General features: G+C 42.5%; 1 protein-coding gene and 1 long non-coding RNA gene across 13 annotated transcripts in view; one reads left to right on the plus strand and one right to left on the minus strand.

Moving 5' to 3' along the window:
* Window positions 1-8424, minus strand: part of LOC138749482 (uncharacterized) — an 82319-nt gene extending 73895 nt beyond the window's left edge. For both annotated transcript variants that reach the window (XR_011348684.1, XR_011348683.1), the window contains exon 1: window positions 8339-8424. This is a non-coding gene — a long non-coding RNA (uncharacterized lncRNA). The remainder of the gene's footprint in view (window positions 1-8338) is intronic.
* A 68-nt stretch (window positions 8425-8492) lies between these two features.
* LOC138749636 (kinase suppressor of Ras 1-like) overlaps window positions 8493-20853 on the plus strand; it is a 118643-nt gene continuing 106282 nt past the window's right edge. For 8 of the 11 annotated variants that reach the window (XR_011348790.1, XR_011348791.1, XM_069911299.1 and 5 more), the window contains exon 1: window positions 8493-9048. Coding sequence is in view for 9 of the 11 variants with exons in the window: in XM_069911299.1 (XP_069767400.1) it covers window positions 8758-9048 (291 nt within the window). In the remaining 2 variants the exon portion in view is untranslated. Of the gene's footprint in view, window positions 9049-11230; window positions 11282-11481; window positions 12012-12531; window positions 12650-20853 lie in introns of those variants that run through there. The other 3 variants (XM_069911306.1, XM_069911304.1, XM_069911303.1) reach the window with 3 other exon arrangements.

Below are 20853 nucleotides of genomic sequence, written 5' to 3' on the forward strand. Positions count from 1 at the left end.
TGATATGACCACCAGCCGACTGTAGGGGGCGATCTCTGTACTTGCAGGAAGACCACCTAAGTGGCTGACTCCACCTGGCCGGCTGCCAATCAGCCAACCTAAATATAAACCTGAGGGCCCCTCCTGAGCCACCAAGGCTTGAACTGGTGTTCAGACTTTTACTGGAATAAAGCCTGTTGTAGTCTTTTGAGTTTTGTGCTTGCTTGCTACTACCTCAGCACACCAGAGTGATGTACTGGGCTGTGTCCACTACCTTTTACAGGGCTTTTCACTCAGAAATATTGGTGCCCCTGCAGCAGACCACGTTGCAGCCAGTCGGCACACTTTCCACTGCAAATCTGTAGAAGTTTGCCAAAATTTCCAATGTCATACCAAACCTCCACAAGCTCCTGAGAAGTAGAGGTGCTGACATTTGCTTACCTTCTCTACCTCTGATTTCCCTAATGATCACTGGCTTGTGCATCTCTGGTTTTCCCCTCCAAAAGTCTACAATCAACTCCTTGGTTTTGGTGGCATTGAGTGTGAGGTTGTTGTTGGTGCACCATTCAGCCAAGTTTTCAATTTCCCTCCTGTAGGCTGACTAATCACTCCTTTTTATACAGCCCATAACCATGGCATTGTCAGCGAATTTGTGGATGTCATACCAAGCCATCCAGGTGTAAAGCGAGTAGAACAGGGGCCTAAGTATGCATCCTTGTAGTGCTCCAGAGCTGATGGAAATTGGGGTCTGGAGGTAATTTCACAGATGGGTATTGAGGCACAGGACTTGGAGTTTACTGATCAGTTTTGAGGGGATGATGGTGTTGAACGCTAATCTGTAGTTGATAAAAAGCATCCTGATGTGTACGTGAGATGGCACATGCCATTGACCTGTTGCTGCAGTTGGCAAATTGGAATGGATCCATATCACTGCTCAGACAGGAGGTTATATGTTTCAACATCAAACTCTCAAAGCACTTTATCACTGTGGATGTGAATGTCACTGGTCAGTATTTACTTCGGCAAGTTACCATGCTCTTCAATCACTCTCATGATTGAGGCCTGTTAGTAACAGACAGGTACCACACCCTATTGGAGTGTGATGTTGAAGATATCTATGAAATCATATGGGCCAGCACAGGTTTTCAGTACTCGGCCGGGTATTCTGAATGGAACAGTCGAGGATGTGGGGGTGTGCATTGATTCTTCCTTGTTCAGGCGATCAAATCGGACGTCGAAGGCATTAAGTAAGAATTTTGACAATTGTATTTGACAATAAACTCGCATTATCATTTTCACTGAGGTTGTATGTTTTGAGTTGTGGGAAGGAACAACTATCAAAGGCCAACATGGCCTGTTTCCGCTCCGTAAATGGCTATAAACATGAGAATTTGTATTATTCCATCAGAGTTGCTTTTTTGATATTTGATTTTTAAAAAGAATGATCATGGTGATTTCAAGTGATTCCCTTTTTAATTTTGATTAAATGCGCCACATATACCTCTTCTGAGAGACCCAATTACATTGGATTTGTGTCACTGAATGATAATGCATTGAAAAGGTGATTAGGCTTTCTGGAAGATCAAGACAAAGAAACTTGAATTAAATTATTTCGATGAATTTCATTGTAGATTTTTTTATCATGGAAGTCAAAAGAAGAATAGATCTGGGGGAATTCCCAGACAGTTGTTTATGAATTATTATAGTTGGAACAAATTAGTCACTGGCTTTTCATGTTCCAGGCCGACCATTAAAATAACTTGCTCTTATTGAAACAAGTTTGCGTCACCACTTATTTCCATTTTTAAGTTCAATTTATGACTGTGGGTGTCACCAGAATTTATTGTCCATCACCCGGTGCCCTTGAACAGAATTACAATTTCACCAGGCCATTAATAGTCAATCACATTGCTCACAGACCTGAACTCAAGTTCAAGTTTATTGTCACGTGTGTATAAAAATATGAAAGTGATGGAGGATGCTCACCTATCTGCCTGACTGAGTGAGGAAGGCTTACTCCCTCTTCGTCACAATTCTGACACTTACCATTCCAGGTTATTTCATTAACAATTTCCCAGCTACTTTGGTGAACGTGAACTTGGGTTTTTGGACTACAAGTGAATAACCAAAATGCCACTGAACCACAATGATGAATGATTCTTGCAAAGAATGGACATCACTTTGAAAGTGATACCATAAAATCTGGAAAAACTCTTTTAGCCAAGCTTATATTTTGCATAGTTACAAAAATAAATATATTTATCATCTTGCTTTTAAAGAAATAATGTTGAAAACACTTTCATCTTATCACTGAAACAAAAATCTGCAGATGCTGTGTTTGTAGTAAAAACGCAGAAATGCTAGAAGAAGGTCTAACAGCATCCATAGGAGGTAAAGATATATTACCAATGATGCGGGCCTGAGCACTTCCTCAAGGTGTGAGTAAAAAGCAGATAAGCACCTATGTTAAAAGGCTGGTGAAAAGGGAAGAATGGGAGGAATACAAACCAGCCAAATATTCTTGATCCCCGAAGCATTGGTTATGTATCTTTATCTTTGCTGCATAGAAGTTCACACTGTTTGGCCTGCTCCATTTCTCCAGCGTCGTGTTTTTACTTCCATCACTGTGTCTGCAGACTTTGGTGTTTTACTCTGGCAAATAGTAGGTCATGTGCTTTTGAAGATGGAAAATAAAATTGAGCCAATATAATTGATGGATGATTTGCTGCGAAAATGGTCAAGATGAGATAACCCGCCTCAATGCCTGAAGATGCTCCAGACAACCCCGTACGTTTTCGAAAGGTGGGAAAAAAACCATAGCACCTGGAGGAAACTCATGCAGGACACAGAGAGAATTTACAAATTCATTACAGATAGCGCCAGATTCGAACCCAGGGCGCTGATGCTGTAATAATGCCACGTTAACCACTACACTAACCGTATTGCCCAAGAACAGGAGATGCTAGAATGTTAGCCCACTCAATAAAGTACCCAAGAAAGGGTCTCAATCCAAAATATTGATTGACCACTTTTCTCAATGATGTGCTGCCTGACTGGGTGAGTCTCCCCATATTCTCATTGTTTTCTCAAACTTCCATGTTGAGTAAATAGATCACAACTAATGATTGCAATGAGCCTACGATTGGCAATGTTCAAAAGGAGGGAAAAGTTACCTAACGTTCTGTCTCATAATCATGACCCAGACATTGATGAGTGATACCCATAAAAGGCAGCCAATAAATAATTCCTTGTTTGAGCCATTGATTGACCCACGTGTTCATAAGATTATAAGATATAAGAGCAGAAGTAGGCGAGACAGCCTATTGAGTCTGCTCCACCATTCCATCATAACCTGATCCATTTTCCCACTGAGCCCCACAATGTACAAATAGTGTACACCAGAAGGACAGCAATGAGCATTGAAACTGACAGCACAGTACAGGCCCTTTGGCCCACATTGTTGTACGAAACCAATAACCTATTCCAACAAATACCTCGAATTTCCCTACTGCATAACCTTCCATTTTTCTCAGTTCCAAGTACCTATCTAAACATCTTTTAAAAGACCACCTCCATTGATGACAGCGCATTCCATGCATCCAATACAGTGTGAAAAACTTACTTTACATCCCCCCCTATACTTACTACCTTAAATCTATGCCCCCTTTGTGTTAGCCGTTGTAGCCCGAGGAAAAAGCCTCTGGCTATCTACATGATCAATGTCTCTCATCATCTGATACACCTCCATCAGGTCACCCTTTATCCTCTGTTACTCCAAGGAGAAAAGTCCAATTCTCTCAACCTATCTTTATGCACTCCAATCAAGGTAACATCCTTGAAATCTCCTCTCTCGACACCATCCACATCCTTCCTGCAGTGAGGTGAACAGAACTGAACATCGACAAAGAGAATGGTTCAATGCATGGAGCCATGGTTCAAGATGTTTGCCCACAACTACATATCTGAAGGCAATTGCTGACAGGTTGAAAAAACACAGGCCCTGCGAGCAATGCCAAATCCCAAGGAACAAACAAGTAAGGAAGAACACTGGAATATCCTGCAACATCCTTGAGTCAAAGTGATCAGGAAAGAATCTAAAGGGTAAATAATTCTAATAAAAATTTTAAAAATGCAACATCATACAAAAGCAACTTCTTCCCCTCCACCATCAGATTTTTGAATGGATGATGAAACACAGACACGATCTCACTTTTTCTCCTATTTGGCACTATTTAAAAAAATGTAATTTATAGCAATTTTTGCACTTGTAATGCCGTCAAAAAATAATGAATGACGCGTGTTCGTGACAATAAATTCTGATAATAAACACAAATACAATTTTGAATAAATGTCTCCTTATTTCAGGTATGACTGATCCAAATTTCGAAAATGTATTTGAAAACCTGTTAGAGATTTATCAAACAAACAATAAACTGCTGAAAGTTGATTGCATTATATTTGAGTTATTCACAATTTTAACATCTATTGGCATAATGGGTTCTATTGTAGGTATAATAAAATAAAAATTGAGAAGATGAACCATATGTTGGAATAATGTGTGGGAAGGAAAATGAGGTAATGAAAATTACATGGTTAAGATTCACCAGGCATTGCAGCCTCCATAAAAGAATGACATGAAAAATAAGATCTTTTATGTTAGAACTGAGAAGATTATGGTGTGATTTGATAGTGGTGGTTAAGGAACAACAGTTCAAAATAAATATCTACCTCTGGTGATTGAAGGGTCTAGATTCAATAAAGAGGCAAGGTTAAATTTTAGAAACGCAACTGATGGTAAATGCTTGCCTGAAGTTAGTGACTGAAGCAATGATTGCCAACATTTAAGATTTGTTTAGATTTCTATATGAAGGTAAATAATATAATTGAATAAGATTTTTGTATGAAATCAAATGATATAATTCAATAAGTCAACATTTGGATAACTGGAAGATAAAGAACAACAGAAACAGAAAAACCTTGTTATGATGGTATAATTCTATGTACATGAAAAATAGGGAAATTGTTACAAATCTAATATATATTTGTGCATGTATGTCTGTTTGTCTCTGTATTCCATGCAAATCAATATGGACCACTCTAGAAATGTCCAAGGAGTACAGTCGGGGTAACATTTGATGTTGAATGTCATGACCACATTGAATTTAACGTTTAAGATCATATGAAGTTCAAAAGTGTCTTTTGACCTGCTTTCACTGACTTGCATTACCGTTGATTATACAAGTATTTACTGGCATTGACTTGCATTACTGTTTACTAGAATTCTGGTAACATTTGATGCTGAATGTCATGACCACATTGAATTTAAACTTTAAGTTATATGAAGTTCAAAAGTTCCAAAAAAAATTAAACTTGCCCCAGGGGGCACCTCAATTAGTTACGGTGCTGTGCATCAGTGTACATTCAGAATAAAAACAAGTGCCAAATCCAGTTCAATATGGGCCCAAACAAATGAGCAACATTGGCAGAAGTTCTTCACAAGCCCACAGAGTTAGACAAAGGAGAAAGTGAGAGACAGCAGAGGAACATCAGCCTCGTCTCACTGTTGATGCTTCCAGACATGCAAGGAGCAGGCAGCAGGAAACAGAACAGCAACACCAGGCTCGCCTCAGACCTCCAGACAAACAGGGAGAAGGCAGCAGGAAACTGAGGAGCAACGCCAAGCCCAGCTCAATGCTGATGCCTCCAGAAACAAGAGTCTACTGAGAATTACCATGATGTTTTTTGGGTATTTTGTTTCAACCATGTCGATAGCAATTGAGTGTTTTATATCCTGGGCAACACTGGGCATCTTGCTAGTATAATATATTAGAACATAGATCTACAGCACAGTACAGGCCTTTCGGCCCTCAACATTGTGCTGACCTCTCTGTTCCTACCAAAAAATACTAAACCCTTCCTACCTCATAACCCCCTATTTTTCTTTCCTTCATGTTCCTGTCAAAGACTCTCTTAAACTCCTCCAATATTCCAACCTCCACCCTTGGTAAGGTTTTTCAGGAACCCACAACTCGCTGTGTAAAACAACTTACCCCTGATGTCGCCCCTTAATTTTCCTCCCTTCACATTGTTCTTATGTCCCCTGGTGTTTACTATTCTTTCCCCGGGCAAAAGACAATTGCTGTCCACCTTATCTATGCCCCTCAGAATCTTGTAGACCTCTATTAAGTCTCCCAAAGAGAAAAGTCTCAGTTCTTGAGACTTATTTTCCAATCCAGGCAACATCCTGGTAAATCCGTAGCTTCCACATCCTTCCTATAATAAGGTGAATCATTATAGATGAATTATTAACATTTTGGATATCTTGTTAGTGCAGTAACATGAATAAAATAGCTGTATCTGAAATTATTCATGCATTGCATTACACTAACAATAAGTGATCCATTATATTTTTACAATTATACATTGGGAGCCTTGCCTTGAGGCTCTCTGTGGACCAATAGATAAAAAGACAGATTGGTGAGCGTTTGGAATACATGAAATAATTTTTTTTATTTCTTAAGTGTTTTTAGATTTTATGGTTTAGGCTTTAAATGCATACTTAAAAATTAAAATTAACATTGATATAATGGCCTTTAATTTTATATTTTTCTCATATTTTCTTATGACAGGAGGGGCATTCAACCATTTTGGTCAATACCAGACTGCAGGACTGAGGAGGTTTACAAGGAGATTCCGGGAATGTAAGGGTTATCATATGAGGAGCATTTGTCAGCTCTTGGCCTGCACTCGTTGGAATTTAGGAGAGGGGGGGGTGGGGGTGGAATTTCATTGAAACATCTCAAATGTTGAAAGGTGTGGACAGAGTAGATGGGAGAGTCAAGGACAAGAGGGCACAACTTCAGGATTGAAGGGCATTTGCTTAGAACAGAGATGTGGAGGATCTGTGGAATTTGTGGCCACAGGCAGTTGTGGAGGTCAGGTCATTGGGTGTATTTAAGGTCGAGATTGATAGGTTCTTGATTAACCAGGGCATCAAAGGTTATGGGGAGAAGCCTGGGCAGAGGGGCTGAGTGGGAAAATGGATCAGTTCATGATTAAATGGTAGGGCACTCCATTTAATATGCTGAGGAGGGATGAGTTCTCTAGAAAGTTAGCTGTTTTTCTGAGGCATTGGAAGATGTGAGACTTGTGTTCATAGTTCTCTCCGGTTCCTTGCAGTTTTGGGTAGAGATGCTCCTATGCAATGGTGCCATGCATCCTGACAGGATCACCTCGAATGGTGCATCTGTTGAGGGTGACCAGGATGTACCAAATTTCCTCAGGCTCCTGAAGAAATAGAGACATTGGTGCACTTTTTGGCCATTGTGTCGGCGAGGTTGCTCCAGGACAGGTTGTTGGAGATATTCACTCCTAAGAACCAGCTCATGTTTGGGATGCGGGAGGTAACTGGAACAACAATAGTAAACCCATGTGGTCAGAGGGAGAATGAGCAAAGTCCACATGGATAACACCGGAGGTCAGAATGAAACCCAGGCAACAAAAGTACCTGTTTAAATTTAGAATAGTTTCAGTCTTATTTTTATTTTGTGTTTTATATTGGTTAGAAATTAAACTTAAATCATGCTGCATTTTCAAGGAGGATAATATTGGCCCTAAAAGTTAAAGCAGGTCAAACAGTGTACTTTATATAGCAAATATAAAGATACATAACCTACGATTTGGGCTTGAGCCCTTCATCTGATGCATCTTTATCTTTGTTATATAAAGTAGTGCCTGATCAGCTGAGTTTCTCCAGCATCGTGTTTTTACTTCATTCGTCGTGTCTGAAGGCTTTTGAGTTTTTCTCCATAGTATTGGGAGAAGAGGGACCGAGAACAAGCCCGCAGTGAAGTCTGAGGTGATTAAGGTGCAGCAGGGGAACTTGATAGAAAGTTCTACAAGCAAAAGATTAAAGAAGCGAGAACTGTATTTATTTGACACTTTGCATGTCTGTTCCAATCAAAAGATTAAAGGAGCAAGAATTGTATTTGACACTTTGCATGTCTGTTCCAAAGTGCTTTGCAGCCAACAGAATATATTGAAGTTGTAGTCATTGCTGTAACTTTGCAGACCTGAACACAGCAAAACGCCCCCCGTGCTAGCAATAAACTGACTAGATCATTTGATAACTCTTTGTTTTGCAGTTTTATTCAGTCAAGGCAATACTTTTGAGCAGGCCAAGAATTGCTGGAGGAACTCAGCAGGTCAGACAGCATCCATGGGTCGAAGGGGGCCAGTCAACCCTTCCGTCGGGGAATTTTTTTTTTTGTGTTTAAACCAGTGCACTTTCCCGAAGAGTTCATCGACTTTCCCCCCGGACTCCAACAGTGACCATGAGGAGGGAAGAAAAGGTGCCTACCGGTCAGTGGGCCAGGTTGCGGGCTCCGGGAGGCAGGAGAGGGCGGGCGGGCGCGCGGTGGCCTGTGGGACTTGCAGTTCGCTCCCTCCCGCCGCCAGGACCCGACGGGCGAGACGACTCCAAGTCCCAGAAAGCGCCGCGCGTGACCCTAGCAACCGCTCGGCCCACCCGCCTCTTTCTCCCTTCCCCCACCTGCCGAAGGAGGAGGAAAAAGGGAGCTGGTCCTCCGCGTCGATTTCGGATGAGCTCCTGAGGGAGAGATTTGCAAATTAACGCACTTGCACTGCCACACAGAGATCTGCATTTAAAAAAAAAGGAAAGTCGATTCACATCTTTCTTTTCCCCCGGGCGGGGAAAACTTTTGTCTTAAGGAAGGAGGAGGTGGAATTGAAGTGCAAAAGCAGGCCGAATGTTTAGGAATGGCTGAAGAGAACAATAAGGGTCGCCAACCCAATCCCGGTGGGAAGATCAAGAAGGCAGCAGTTGCTGAAGAAGGGGAAGAAGAGGGAGAGGAGGAAGAAGAGGAGGAGGAAGAAGAGGAGGAGGAGGAGGAGGAGGAAGAGGAGAGGGAGCTGAGCCTGGGCAAAGCCATGCAGCAGTGCGAGCTGAACCAGGACATGATCGACATCAGCATCTCCAGTCTGGAGGGGCTCAGGACCAAATGCGCTGCGTCCAACGACCTGACACAGCAGGAGATCCGCATGCTGGAGGTAATAGGGTGCCCCCTTTTGCCTTGGGAGCCGTGGTGACCACTATTCTCAATCCCCCTCCCTTCCCCTTCCCCCCTCCCTTCCCCTTCCCCCCTCCCTTCCCCTTCCCCCCTCCCCCCTCCCTTCCCCTCCCCCCCCCCTCCCCCCTCCCTTCCCCTCCCCCCTCCCCCCTCCCCCCTCCCTTCCCCTCCCCCCCTCCCCTCCCCTCCCCCCCCTCCCTTCCCCTCCTCCCCCTCCCTTCCCCTCCTCCCCCTCCCTTCCCCCCCTCCCTTCCCCTTCCCCCCCCTCCCCTTCCCCCCCTCCCCTCCCCCCCCTCCCCTCCCCCCCCTCCCCTCCCCCCCCTCCCCTCCCCCCCCTCCCCTCCCCCCCCTCCCCTCCCCCCCCTCCCCTCCCCTTCCCCCCCCTCCCCTTCCCCCTCCCCCCCCTCCCCCCCCCCTCCCCCCCCCCCCCCCCCTGCTTTAATGTGCGTGTAATAGGTGGTCTGGGGCTCAATGGAATTGAAAAGAATGAGAGGATGTTACAGAAACATTAATAATAGGTCAGATGGGGGGTGGATGGACAACAAAACCATGAAATATTTCAGTTCAGAAACCTGCCCTTCTAGTCTGTGCCTAGTCCAACGGACCTGCACTCCAGTCCATAGCCCTTCATACCCCTTCCAACCATGTACCTGTCCAAATTTTTCTTAAATGTTAAAATTCAGCTATGACCATAACCTCAAGATTCATAGAAGGTTTGGGATAGAGATGAGGTGGGAGTTTTTCCCCCAGAGGGTGGTGAATCTGCTGCCTCTTCAAGCTGTGGAGCCGACCTCAGTAAATATATTGAAGAGAAGGTTGGATATATTTTTACATCATTGGGGAATTATTGGAGAAAAGACAGGTGGCGATGAGCTGATCACTTTGAATGGCAGAGCAGACTCGACAGACTGGATGGCCGACTCGACGGGCAATGGAGGAAGGGGCTTCTCGGTCTCTCTTTGCAGAACCCACCTGCGATTTCAAAAGAGACAACAAAAACACAACCATTTCTCGTCTGTCTGGGTTCCCTCCCCCTTTTGTCTGGGTCTCTCCTCCCCTTTTTGTCTGGGTCTCTCCCCCCCCCCTTTTTGTCTGAGTCTCTCCCCCCCTTTTGTCTGGGTTCTCCCCCCCCCTTTTGTCTGGGTTCTCCCCCCTCCCCCTTCTGTCTGGTGTTTCCTGTCCCCCCCTTCTGTCTGCTGCCCCCCACTACTGTCTGCTGCCCCCCCACTCCTGTCTGCTGCCCCCCACTCCTGTCTGCTGTCCCCCCCACTCCTGTCTGCTGTCCCCCCTCTCCTGTCTGCTGTCCCCCCCACTCCTGTCTGCTGTCCCCCCTCTCCTGTCTGCTGCCCCCCCACTCCTGTCTGCTGCCCCCCCCACTGCTGCCCCCCCCACTCCTGCCTGCTGCCCCCCCCACTCCTGCCTGCTGCCCCCCACTCCTGCCTGCTGCCCCCCCACTCCTGCCTGCTGCCCCCCCACTCCTGCCTGCTGCCCCCCCACTCCTGCCTGCTGCCCCCCCACTCCTGTCTGCTGCCCCCCCCCCTCCTGTCTGCTGCCCCTCTGGAAAACATTTTGGCGCAAGACAATCAAGGGACCAAATGGGGAAAAAGAGTCTCAGGTTTTGTGCAAAACATGGATACCCAATGGGGAACTAAAACGGTGGCTTTGAAGTGTAAACGAGCAGCGGCTGTTTTCCAACGAACTTTGGCATTTATGAAGGAGCTTTGTGATTCCAGTGAAAATCCATATATTTTACACCTGCTTTCGCCATATCCTCTCTTGCACACTGTTGCTTGTATTTTTGAGTATACCACATAGCCCTATCTCTTGTCTGACCTTTTGCTCACGTTAGAATAAACTATATGTCTCATGCTTGCAATAGCGCTGTACGTTATTACAAACTTGAAATGTAGGAACTTTTTATTTGGTTTTGCAAATGCAAGTATAATTATTGTGTTAGCCAGATTTTGCATCGGATACGAAATGAAACTGCTCCAGTGAGAGGAGGACCTAATCTTCAACTATTATGTGTGATAATTTAAAGTTTACTCACGATTAGCCATTAATTGTATTTCTCCCCCCCCTCCCCCCGCACTTCTCTCGGCTGTGAGTATAATTAAAGCCAACAACTGCCCTTAACCCTTGATCGTAGAGCAACACATGTTGGTAAGCAGACACGACTTTTTTTGGAAGCGGCCGATTCTTTGTACTTGATGGTGAGAATTCACAGAAGTTTTACCGGGACGGTTTAACAATTTCTTTTGTGTATGTGCGTCGTTTATTCCGGGTGTCAGTCAGCATTTAAAAAAAATCTGGGTAAGCCGCTGTCACAACTCGCTTGGAAAGTTTTAAACACGTTCAGACAGACACGAGCCTCCTATTGAAAAAAAGGGGGGGAGGAGGAATCGTCGTGTCTCCCGACATAGTAGATCGGGCTGCTGATCAATTTAAGGAAATTTGCAAAGGCTGTTCCCCACCTCCCATCCAAAAAGTCTCAGCCCTCGACAGGCCTTGAGCAAGCGGGACAGACGCGCACAGTAAAGGATGAGAGCAGCACCACCCACTTGGAAACGAGACGTCGCAACATTGCAGAACTCGGTTGCCTTTTGTAAGGAATTATGTTGAAAGGGAGCACTTTTCTCTTTTGAGAAGCACTGACGCCGATTTTTAATGTATCAATGTTGCATGCTTAATGTAAATAACTTTGTAACTAAAAGCCAAAACGTAACAAAGACGAATGTAGCAAAATTAAGTCATGGAAGTTTTCTTTTAAGTCGCCTTCTGCTTTGCGGATCGTCGCAGGACGAAGGTCCTTTGTGGATGATTGAGCCATGAAGTAATATTGGCCTCGGTTGTGGTGCGTTGCCTGTGGAGCGTGGCTCCCCGAAATAGAAGCCGACTCCTCCTCCTTTCATGAACACCAGTCGATGGCACCACCGCACAAAGGTACAAGGCTGATTCAAGGCTTTCCAATGTGGGGCATTGACGCGATTGTCAACGTCGTCGAAAAAGCAGGGGGTTGACTTTGCTGAGCAGTTTGTTGCGAAAACCCGTTGAAGACTGACTCTGTGTTGGGTGGGATTTCATGCATCTTTGCGACCTCTTAATTGTACTCCGTTGGTTCATTTATGTTGAGGAGATTTCTTGATTTTTTTTGGATGTAGATTTTCCCCAGCAAACTGAAGGTGGGGTGGGCAGCAGAGTTTACCCTGCTTCATTAACACTATTGGTGATCCCTCCGATTAAAAAAAAAACCTCATGCGTTAGTCTCTTGGGGTTGAGGATGGCTTCATTCTACTCCTCTTTTTTGGTTCTGAGGTTGTTGAAGTGTGACCAGAGCAAGACTGTCACAGGTGAGGACAGAAGGAGCTTGATGGTTTTAACATCCCATTTACTTTGTTCCTGAAAAATGGATTTGGAAGCCACTGCTGTCTCCCAGAATGCTTTTGCTCCATTTGAGATATGGCGGAACAGGGATTCCCGTGAGTTTTGTTTCCCAAGGAGGTATTGTGAAGATCGAATCATTTCTTTTATACCTGATGACATTTGCTGTGATGGAGTTTCTATTTGGGTTTGTTGGACAGGTAAATAATGTGACCTGACTATCAGAGTTGATTGATTGTAAATAAGGTATTGATTCTGGGAATGTTCACTTGTGGAAGGATGCTGGCATGGGTTCCCTTATTTTGCAGGTAGATTTAGAGTTCTGTACAGACATAGAGTTGGTGGTACCTCCTCAGGTCGTCTGAAATAATGTTCCATTATTCAATAGAAACAACAGATCCAACTTTCCTCAAGACCAATTTTCCTGTTGATTGTCATCGCCTTTCCTCACTGACTAAAAGTCTATCTTTTTCAACTTCCAATGTATTCAGCATTGCAGATTTCTGGAGATAGGCTTTCCCAGATTGCCTGTTAGTGTTTGTTTTACAAAATCAGCACAATTTCTGGATACAACACAGAACACAAACATTAATTAATGCCTACCACTGAATTACTCAACAACCACAAACAGTTAAAAAGAATTTTATTAACTCAAACAAAAGTGATTATACAACTTAAGAGAAAAGATAAAACAATCTGCAATCTGTGACCATGATTTGTTACTGGCCAAAGGATACACAAAACAGTTTTAATAATATGAGGAGCTTTCAGATCATTTCAGAAGACCTTCATTGAAATAATCTGTTCAATCATTCAATAACTTCACATTTCCCTTTATACCCCATTTTCCAATTTGCCCACTAAACATATCTCCCATAATCTCTTCACATCATCTTTCCCTCCTTACTGAATATTCACTTCCTTCATTTATATCACTAATATAATTTATAATTGTTTGACATGCAAAACAAGTCTTATGAGGCATGGTCTTGCAGAGGTGGGACTTTTTGGAGTGTAGAAGGATGAGAGGAGACTTGATGGAGGTCTACAACATTATGAGAGGCATAGATAGGGTGAATAGCCTACACCTGTTTCCCAGGACAGAAATAGCATATACCTGAGGACACTTGTACAAAGTTACGGGAGGGAAGTTTAGGGGAGACATCAGGGTTTTTTTTTTAAAACAGAGTTGTGGGTGCATGGAATGCTTTGCCAGGGATTGTGGGGGAGGCTGAAACATTAGTGGGCATTTAAGAGACTCTTAGAAAGGCACATGGATGGAAGAAAAATAAAGGGTTTCGGGGTAGGGTGGGTTTAGTACTTTTAAAAAGGAATATATGGGTCAACACAACATCAAGGGTCAAAGGGCCTGTGCTATGCTGTAGTGTTCTATGCCTCCTTCATAAGCATGTAGGAAGAGGCAGTAATTGCCACATGGTAGATCATGATCTCTGTGTCTGGTTTGATCTTCAAATATGGTTTTCCTCATTTGGTTAAATATTTTGCAGCCACCATGAAGACACTGATTATTTTGGAGGTCCACTCTCTTTCGTTCAAATGGAAAGAGAGCCTGTATTACTTGTATTACTGCTGTAAAAAAAAAAATCCAAAAGTGCTTGGTAAATATTTATTTAATGATAGCAATTATTGAGTAAGATAAAAGTCTAAATATTTTCTAATCCATTTCCTTCCTATATTTTCTAACATGTTTGAATTTGTTAAATATTTGGTAGGGGAAGTTGATAATTCACTGTGTCTGTGAGGTAAAATAAGTAGCAGATTCCAATAGGAACCTTTGCTAGTCCTTTGTTTAAATGCCAGAATAAAATTATGAACATGAACTTTTTTAGGTAATGCAAGATAATTTAGGAAGTCTTTTGCTTGCTGACATTACTGACAAGAGATGTTTGGTTGGGGCAGGATGTAAATGCAGCCCCAATGTTGCTTTTGCTTGACCTCCCAGTGTTGCAGCTTATCTCCTCATGCCATGTGTTCTCTGCACTCAGAGTGCAGCAAGATTCTTTCTGGATGATAAACTATTATAAATGTGACATTTGTATATCTTTCCTGCAAGATTTAGCATTTTGAGTTGTGTATGGTTCTTTTTAAGTTGTTCAAGTGATGACCCTCATGTTCCAAGAATAATTTCCAGAGTTTTAATTTGTGCAGAATAGATTTTCTGCTGAGATGATCTGAAAGCTCCCCATAATATTTAAACTGTTTTGTGTCCTTTGGCTAGGAACAAATCATGGTCACAGATTGTGTGGCCATGTAATTGTGTGAAAGTTGCACATTATTTCTCAAATGTTATTTTTTTTCTTTAAGTTGTATCATCACTTTTGTTTGAGTTAACAAAATTCTTTTTAACTCTTTGTGGTTGTTGAGTAATTCAGTGGTAGGTATTAATTAATGTTTCTATTCTGTGTTGTATCCAGAAATTATGCTGATTTTTGAAATGTTAACCATGGCACTACTTTGAGGGCTTCTGTTTAAATTATTTTTGAAAAGTCATGATTTGAATTACTGTAGGGTGTCTAACAGCAGAGTGTAAAGCTAGAGGCTTTAGTGCATATTTCTGGTAAATGTTAATCTTTTGCAATGATTATTTTCTCACAGTTTCGTATTTGTGAGGGAGCAAAGTCTTGCCAGAAAGATGACCTAAATTGAATAAAGGCAACCAGTTCTTGGCTGTGGCATTGGGGTGTGGAGATGTTAAAGAAAAAGCAAAATTTTCTGAAGAGCATTAAAATGGATACCAGTGATCACTCTCTAGTATGTTATTTTCTTAGGTCAGTACTGAAGCGTGGAGTTCATTTGGGTATGGTCAATTTTTAATTTCTCTATTCTTCTAATATTTAGTATTTTACTCTTCTTCCCACAAAACAACATTTCACTAATTTCGAATGTACTGAATAAATTTTGAAGTACTGAGTGTGAGCTCTAACTGAAGGTTATTTAATTTTGAGCCTTAAGGTGTGCAGTAAACTTAATGAGTGACATTCATTAATTGTACAGATCGCGACTTTGTGTGTGTGGATGGTTTTAAAATTTATATGACCATGAACCACTTTCATTCAAGAAGAAAGTGATTTATTTGGGAGAGATCAGTGACTGTAAAATGGTTATTTTATTGTGTAGCCTAGAAAGCATTTGGTATCTTCTTTTCTTTCTCTTCTTTGGCTTGGGTTTGCGGATGAAGATTTATGGAGGGGTATGTCCACGTCTGCTGCAGGCTCGTTGGTGACTGACAAGTCCGATGCGGGACAGGCAGGCACGGTTGCAGTGGTTGCAAGGGAAAAATGGTTGGTTGGGGTTGGGTGTTGGGTTTTTCCTCCTTTGTCTTTAGTCAGTGAGGTGGGCTCTGCGGTCTTCTTCAAAGGAGGTTGCTGCCCACTGAACTGTGAGGCGCCAAGATGCACGGTTGGAGGCGAGATCAGCCCACTGGCGGTAGTTAATGTGGCAGGCACCAAGAGATTTCTTTAAGCAGTCCTTGTACCTCTTCTTTGGTGCACCTCTGTCTCGGTGGCCAGTGGAGAGCTCGTCATAGAACACGATCTTGGGAAGGCGATGGTCCTCCATTCTGGAGACGTGACCCACCCAGTGCAGTTGGATCTTCAGCAGCATGGATTCAAAGTACTCTGCCAGCTCGAGTGTGTCTATCTTTTTGTCGATCCTTGCATCAGATTAAATGGTGCAGCCGAGGTAGGTAAACTGGTTGACCGTTTTGAGTTCTGTGTGCCCGATGGAGATGGGGTGGGGGGGGGGGGGGTGGTTGGTAGTCATGGTGGGGAGCTGGCTGATGGAGGACTTCAGTTTTCTTCAGGCTGACTTCCAGGCCAAACATTTTGGCAGTTTCCGCAAAATAGGACGTCATGCGCTGGAGAGCTGGCTCTGATGGGCAACTAAAGCGGCACCGTCTGCAAAGAGTAGTTCATGGACAAGTTGCTCTTGTGTCTTGGTGTGAGCTTGCAGGCACCTCAGACTGAGTCCATAAAATCTGTTTAACCATCATCACCAAAGCCTCGAGACAATTTTGATTTGCTTTTGTAGTGAGTTTAATTGTTACAAGAAAATGTTTTTCAGCTGTATCAAGTTTGTTTAGACATGGATTTGGATTTTTCTCCGAATTGAATGTTTGTGATGGCTGTGTAAAAGTGGACAAAATTGGGCCGTGTTGGCAGTAGCTGGAGATTTCATCGGTTTTTCTGGGAGTGGTTAGTGACTCTCAGGTATAACAAAGGGAAGAGTAAAAACATACTCATGGGTATTTGATGAACCATTTGTGGTTCGGCGGTGTTTTAAAATAGATTTATTTCTGTCTTTCAGTTGAAGGAAATTGAAATTTTCTTTCAGATGTGCAGAAGCATGGTTCCCATTTACCCTGGAGTAATGAGTGTGTGGAAGTTCGTTTGTGTGGATGGTTTGCTTAAATTGTTTTGGTCTCTGAGAAAATGACATGACGATGACATGACCTAGTGTAGAAACAATTGTTGGGATGGATGTTGGATATAAATTTTTGAAATAAAAAAATTTGTGCTGATAAACCTAGTGGATTAGAGTGTTCCAGAAATCGAATAAGATCCAAATGACTTCAGATCGATCCTCTTTTATTTTTTGCAATAACCACTTTGTGGAACATAGTTTCTCATAGTTCTGAACTTGTTACTTTTGACTTCAAATATATTGCCCATTTACCCCTTTCCTTCCCACCATCCAAGCAGTACTGAGGTGATTCACTTGTGCTTGTAATTTAGTCCACTGTATTTGGTGACTGCAAAAGGTCAAACGCATATTGGGTAACCACTTTTGCATAGAGCATGCAATCAGTGTGCAAGGGTAACTTGGAATTCTCTTATTACTTTCACTTTAATTCTCCATCTTATTTCCGCTCTGACCTCCTGCAATATCATAACAGAATCAGAATTTATCAACGTGAACATGTCATGAAATTTGTCGTTTTGCTGCAGTATTGCAGTGCAAATATTGCTATAAATTACATTTCAAAAATAAATAAATAGTGCAAGAAAATAGGATAAAGTGAGGTAGTATCTGTGTTTCATTGTCCATTCAGAAATCTGATGGCATTAGGAAAGAAGTTGCCCTTGTGCCACTGGGTACTCCTCTTCAGGCTCCTTCCTGTACCTTTTTCCTGGTCACAGGACCCAATGCAAACTTGTGGAACAGGAGCTTCTCCTTCATCTAGGCTTTCCCTGTTTCTACCTGAACTGGCCATTTTTGCGCTTTGTTATACACCTGTGGCTTTGTTTTTCTCTCCAACTAGATGGCATTAATGTTGACTTCTGGCTTTCATTAAACTGCAGCCCCCCCCCCCCCCCCCTCAACTTCTTCCTCCAGTTCTGTCTCTCCCTTCCCTGCTTCTTTTGGCACAGACATGATGAATTCTCACCTCTCCCCTTATCATATCCCATTAACACCTTTTGTGAGTCTGGATTTCACCCACCACCCAGCAGTGTCTGAATTCTGAGATATCCTCTTTCTGGCTCACTTTGATATTCCTTGAAGAAGGGCTCAGGCCCAAAACATTGGCAATATCTTTTTTGTTTATGAGTGCTGAAAGACAGGTTGAGTTCCTCCAGCTTTTACTACAATCACAGCATCTGCAGACTTTCATGTTTCACTTTAACCATATAACCATTTACGGAGCGGAAACAGGCCATGTTGGCCTTTCAAGTCTGCACCGGTTCACTGATTTTGTGCGCCCCCTTCAGGCATTGGTGATTTTAAGTGTAGTGTATGTTTGAGAATTTTAACATCTATCCATAGGTACTCTGTACTTTGGAATGTGAAATCTCATATTAAAATATTCAAAAACATGGGCTGTGTGGGAGAAGCCAGTGAGTGGCCGTGACAATTACTTCTCAGACTGGAAGCCTTTGACTAGTGGTGTGGTGCAGGGATCGGTGCTGGGACCAGCATAGCTTGTCATCTAGATCCACAATCTGAACAACAGTGTGGTGATTGGATCAACAAGTTTGCAGACAATACTCAGATCAGAAGCGTTGTGGACAGCAAGGAAGGTTTTCAAAGCTTCTCATCAATTAGCACAGTCTGATCTGCTAGTCATGTCCCCCAACCCTTCATTTCACAACTTTTGCACTTGTACTTTCATTCTCCAACTGCTCTCACTTAATTTTCTTTCCATTTTTTCTGATTAGTTGATTTCTGCAACTCATCTCCATAGTAACCTTGGCCTCACAAACAGAGAAATTCCCATTGCTCTGTCTTTTCCAAGCCATCCCCTTTGCAACTTGAAAACAAACATTTTCTCTTTTACCCAATTCTGACAGAGGAGCTTTGGTCAGAAACATTAATTCTGCTTTGTTTGCTAATCTGGGCTAAATGTAAACTCTTTATTTCTCTAAGCACTTGGAGTATGTGAGACATAATGTTTCATCCAGATGCTCTGGTTTTTTCCCTCATGCTGGTTGGGAGGTTAATTGGCTCCTATAAATTGCCCATAATGTGAGTGTTAGGGAAAAAGAGAGGGGGTGGGGGGGAAACACGATGGTGATGTGAGTGGGGGGAAGAAAAGGAAAGACTGCAGATGCTGGAATCTAGAGCAAAACACATTCTGCCGTAGGAAATAAGCAGGTCAGGCAGCGTCAGTGGGAGTAAAAAAAAAATTCTCGATGAATTCGGCTGGAACCTTTCATCAAATTAGATGGATGAGAAGCAGAGGCAGCTAGGGTCAACTAAATATGAAACGCAAGCTCATTAACAACTAAGATTAATTTTGTAATATTACATTGCCTAAATTTTTTAAAAATTAAATACACCCCAAGGTACTGAGAGTTATGAATAAGTATGGTTATTTACCAAATTCTCCGGATTCTGGGAAGATCACGGGAGATTGGAATCATTTTATTTTAAAATCTCTCGACAAAAGGCAGGTAACTGCAGGCCAGTTGGTTGAAAGTTTAATCAGAAAAATGCTTGAAGAAATAGACATCAGATGTAGCATGGATTTAAGAAGGGCATGCAATGTTTGATAAATTTGATGAAGTTCCTTGAGGACTCCTGTGTATTTGCAAAACCGAGATCTGGATATGTTTATCAATGCATCAAAAAATTTCAACCTGAACATCACGTGGCGGTGAGCGGGAGGTTTGAGCTAGTGGAGTTGTTCTAGTGAACCGGTGCGGACTTGAAAGGCCGACATGGCCTGTTTCCGCTCCGTAAATGGTTATATGGGTGGCATGGGCCGAAGGGCTTTTCTGAGCGTGGCTTTGTAAATGAAGTATAAAGATGGCAAAGTTTGGGATGTATGGATTTGTAGCAATAACGAAAATCTGTTTTATGATATATAAACTTGGCAATACTGAAAGCACAAGAAGAGAGGCTTTACATTGAGGTTTTCAAAGTCTTTGCCTGTATTTGGATCCGTTTGAGAAATATAAGACTCACACCACCAGGTTCAGAAACAGCTGCTCCCCCTCCACCATCAGACCCTTCAACGACAAACTCAATCAGGGGCTCTGACTCTTGCACTTTATTGATTTTTTTTTTCCCCCTCTCTCTGCATAGCACAGTCAATTTATTCACATTTCTTTATTTGTTTACATGTGAATGTTATGTACAGTTTTTTTGCATCACCAAAAGGTGGTAATTCTGCTTGGCCCACAGAAAAAAGGAATCTCAGGGTTGTATGTGATGTACTCTGACAATAAATCTGAAATTTATTCTGGGTGTTTCGAGCATTCTGTTTTCATGTTAAATACACTGTTCTATGTACGCTTGAAATCTTCATTGTTATGTGGTAAGTGTGACATTTATCGTGTGACTCTCACTGAGTTTGAATACAATTTCTGGAGATGAAAGGCTGTTGTCTTTGTGATCCATTGAAGCAGTCATTCATTCGCTTGACTCATTTTTGCTAAGGATCTGTAAGCGAGAACACTGAAGTACTTCACATCTTCAGATTGTTGTTAAGTGAATGTACTTGAGGATATTTGAGTGCTCTGCTTCTCATAGAAGTAAAATGGTTGTGACTTGTTCTTGAACAGGAGTACTTTCTGAGTAGACAAATGAAAGATAAATTTTTGAATTTGAGCCTTGTCGAGCAGTTAGCCTACTCCATTCTCACTCCAGGCTATCAGAAAGAACAGCATGTTTTTGTTCTCTGAAACGATAAACTACATTGAGTTAGCACATTATCATGTTGGCAGGAAACTGACCTCTTTCATGTTGTTTTATCTGTGTCAGGCAGGGCTTAGTCCCTGTTCTCCCACTATTGTCTCTCAACCCAAGTACCACAAAGAGGTTGTTAAGTTCAGTAATCTTCATGGCTACCTTCTCTGTCTCTGTAACTGGAGGAAGTTTAGCTGTTTTGTTTAATTTTTCTGTTCTGTTTCTGCGCTCAGTAACCTGATATTGTTGGGGAAGG

The sequence above is a fragment of the Narcine bancroftii genome, chromosome 14, assembly GCF_036971445.1.
Source record: "Narcine bancroftii isolate sNarBan1 chromosome 14, sNarBan1.hap1, whole genome shotgun sequence".
Taxonomy (NCBI): Eukaryota; Metazoa; Chordata; class Chondrichthyes; order Torpediniformes; family Narcinidae; genus Narcine; species Narcine bancroftii.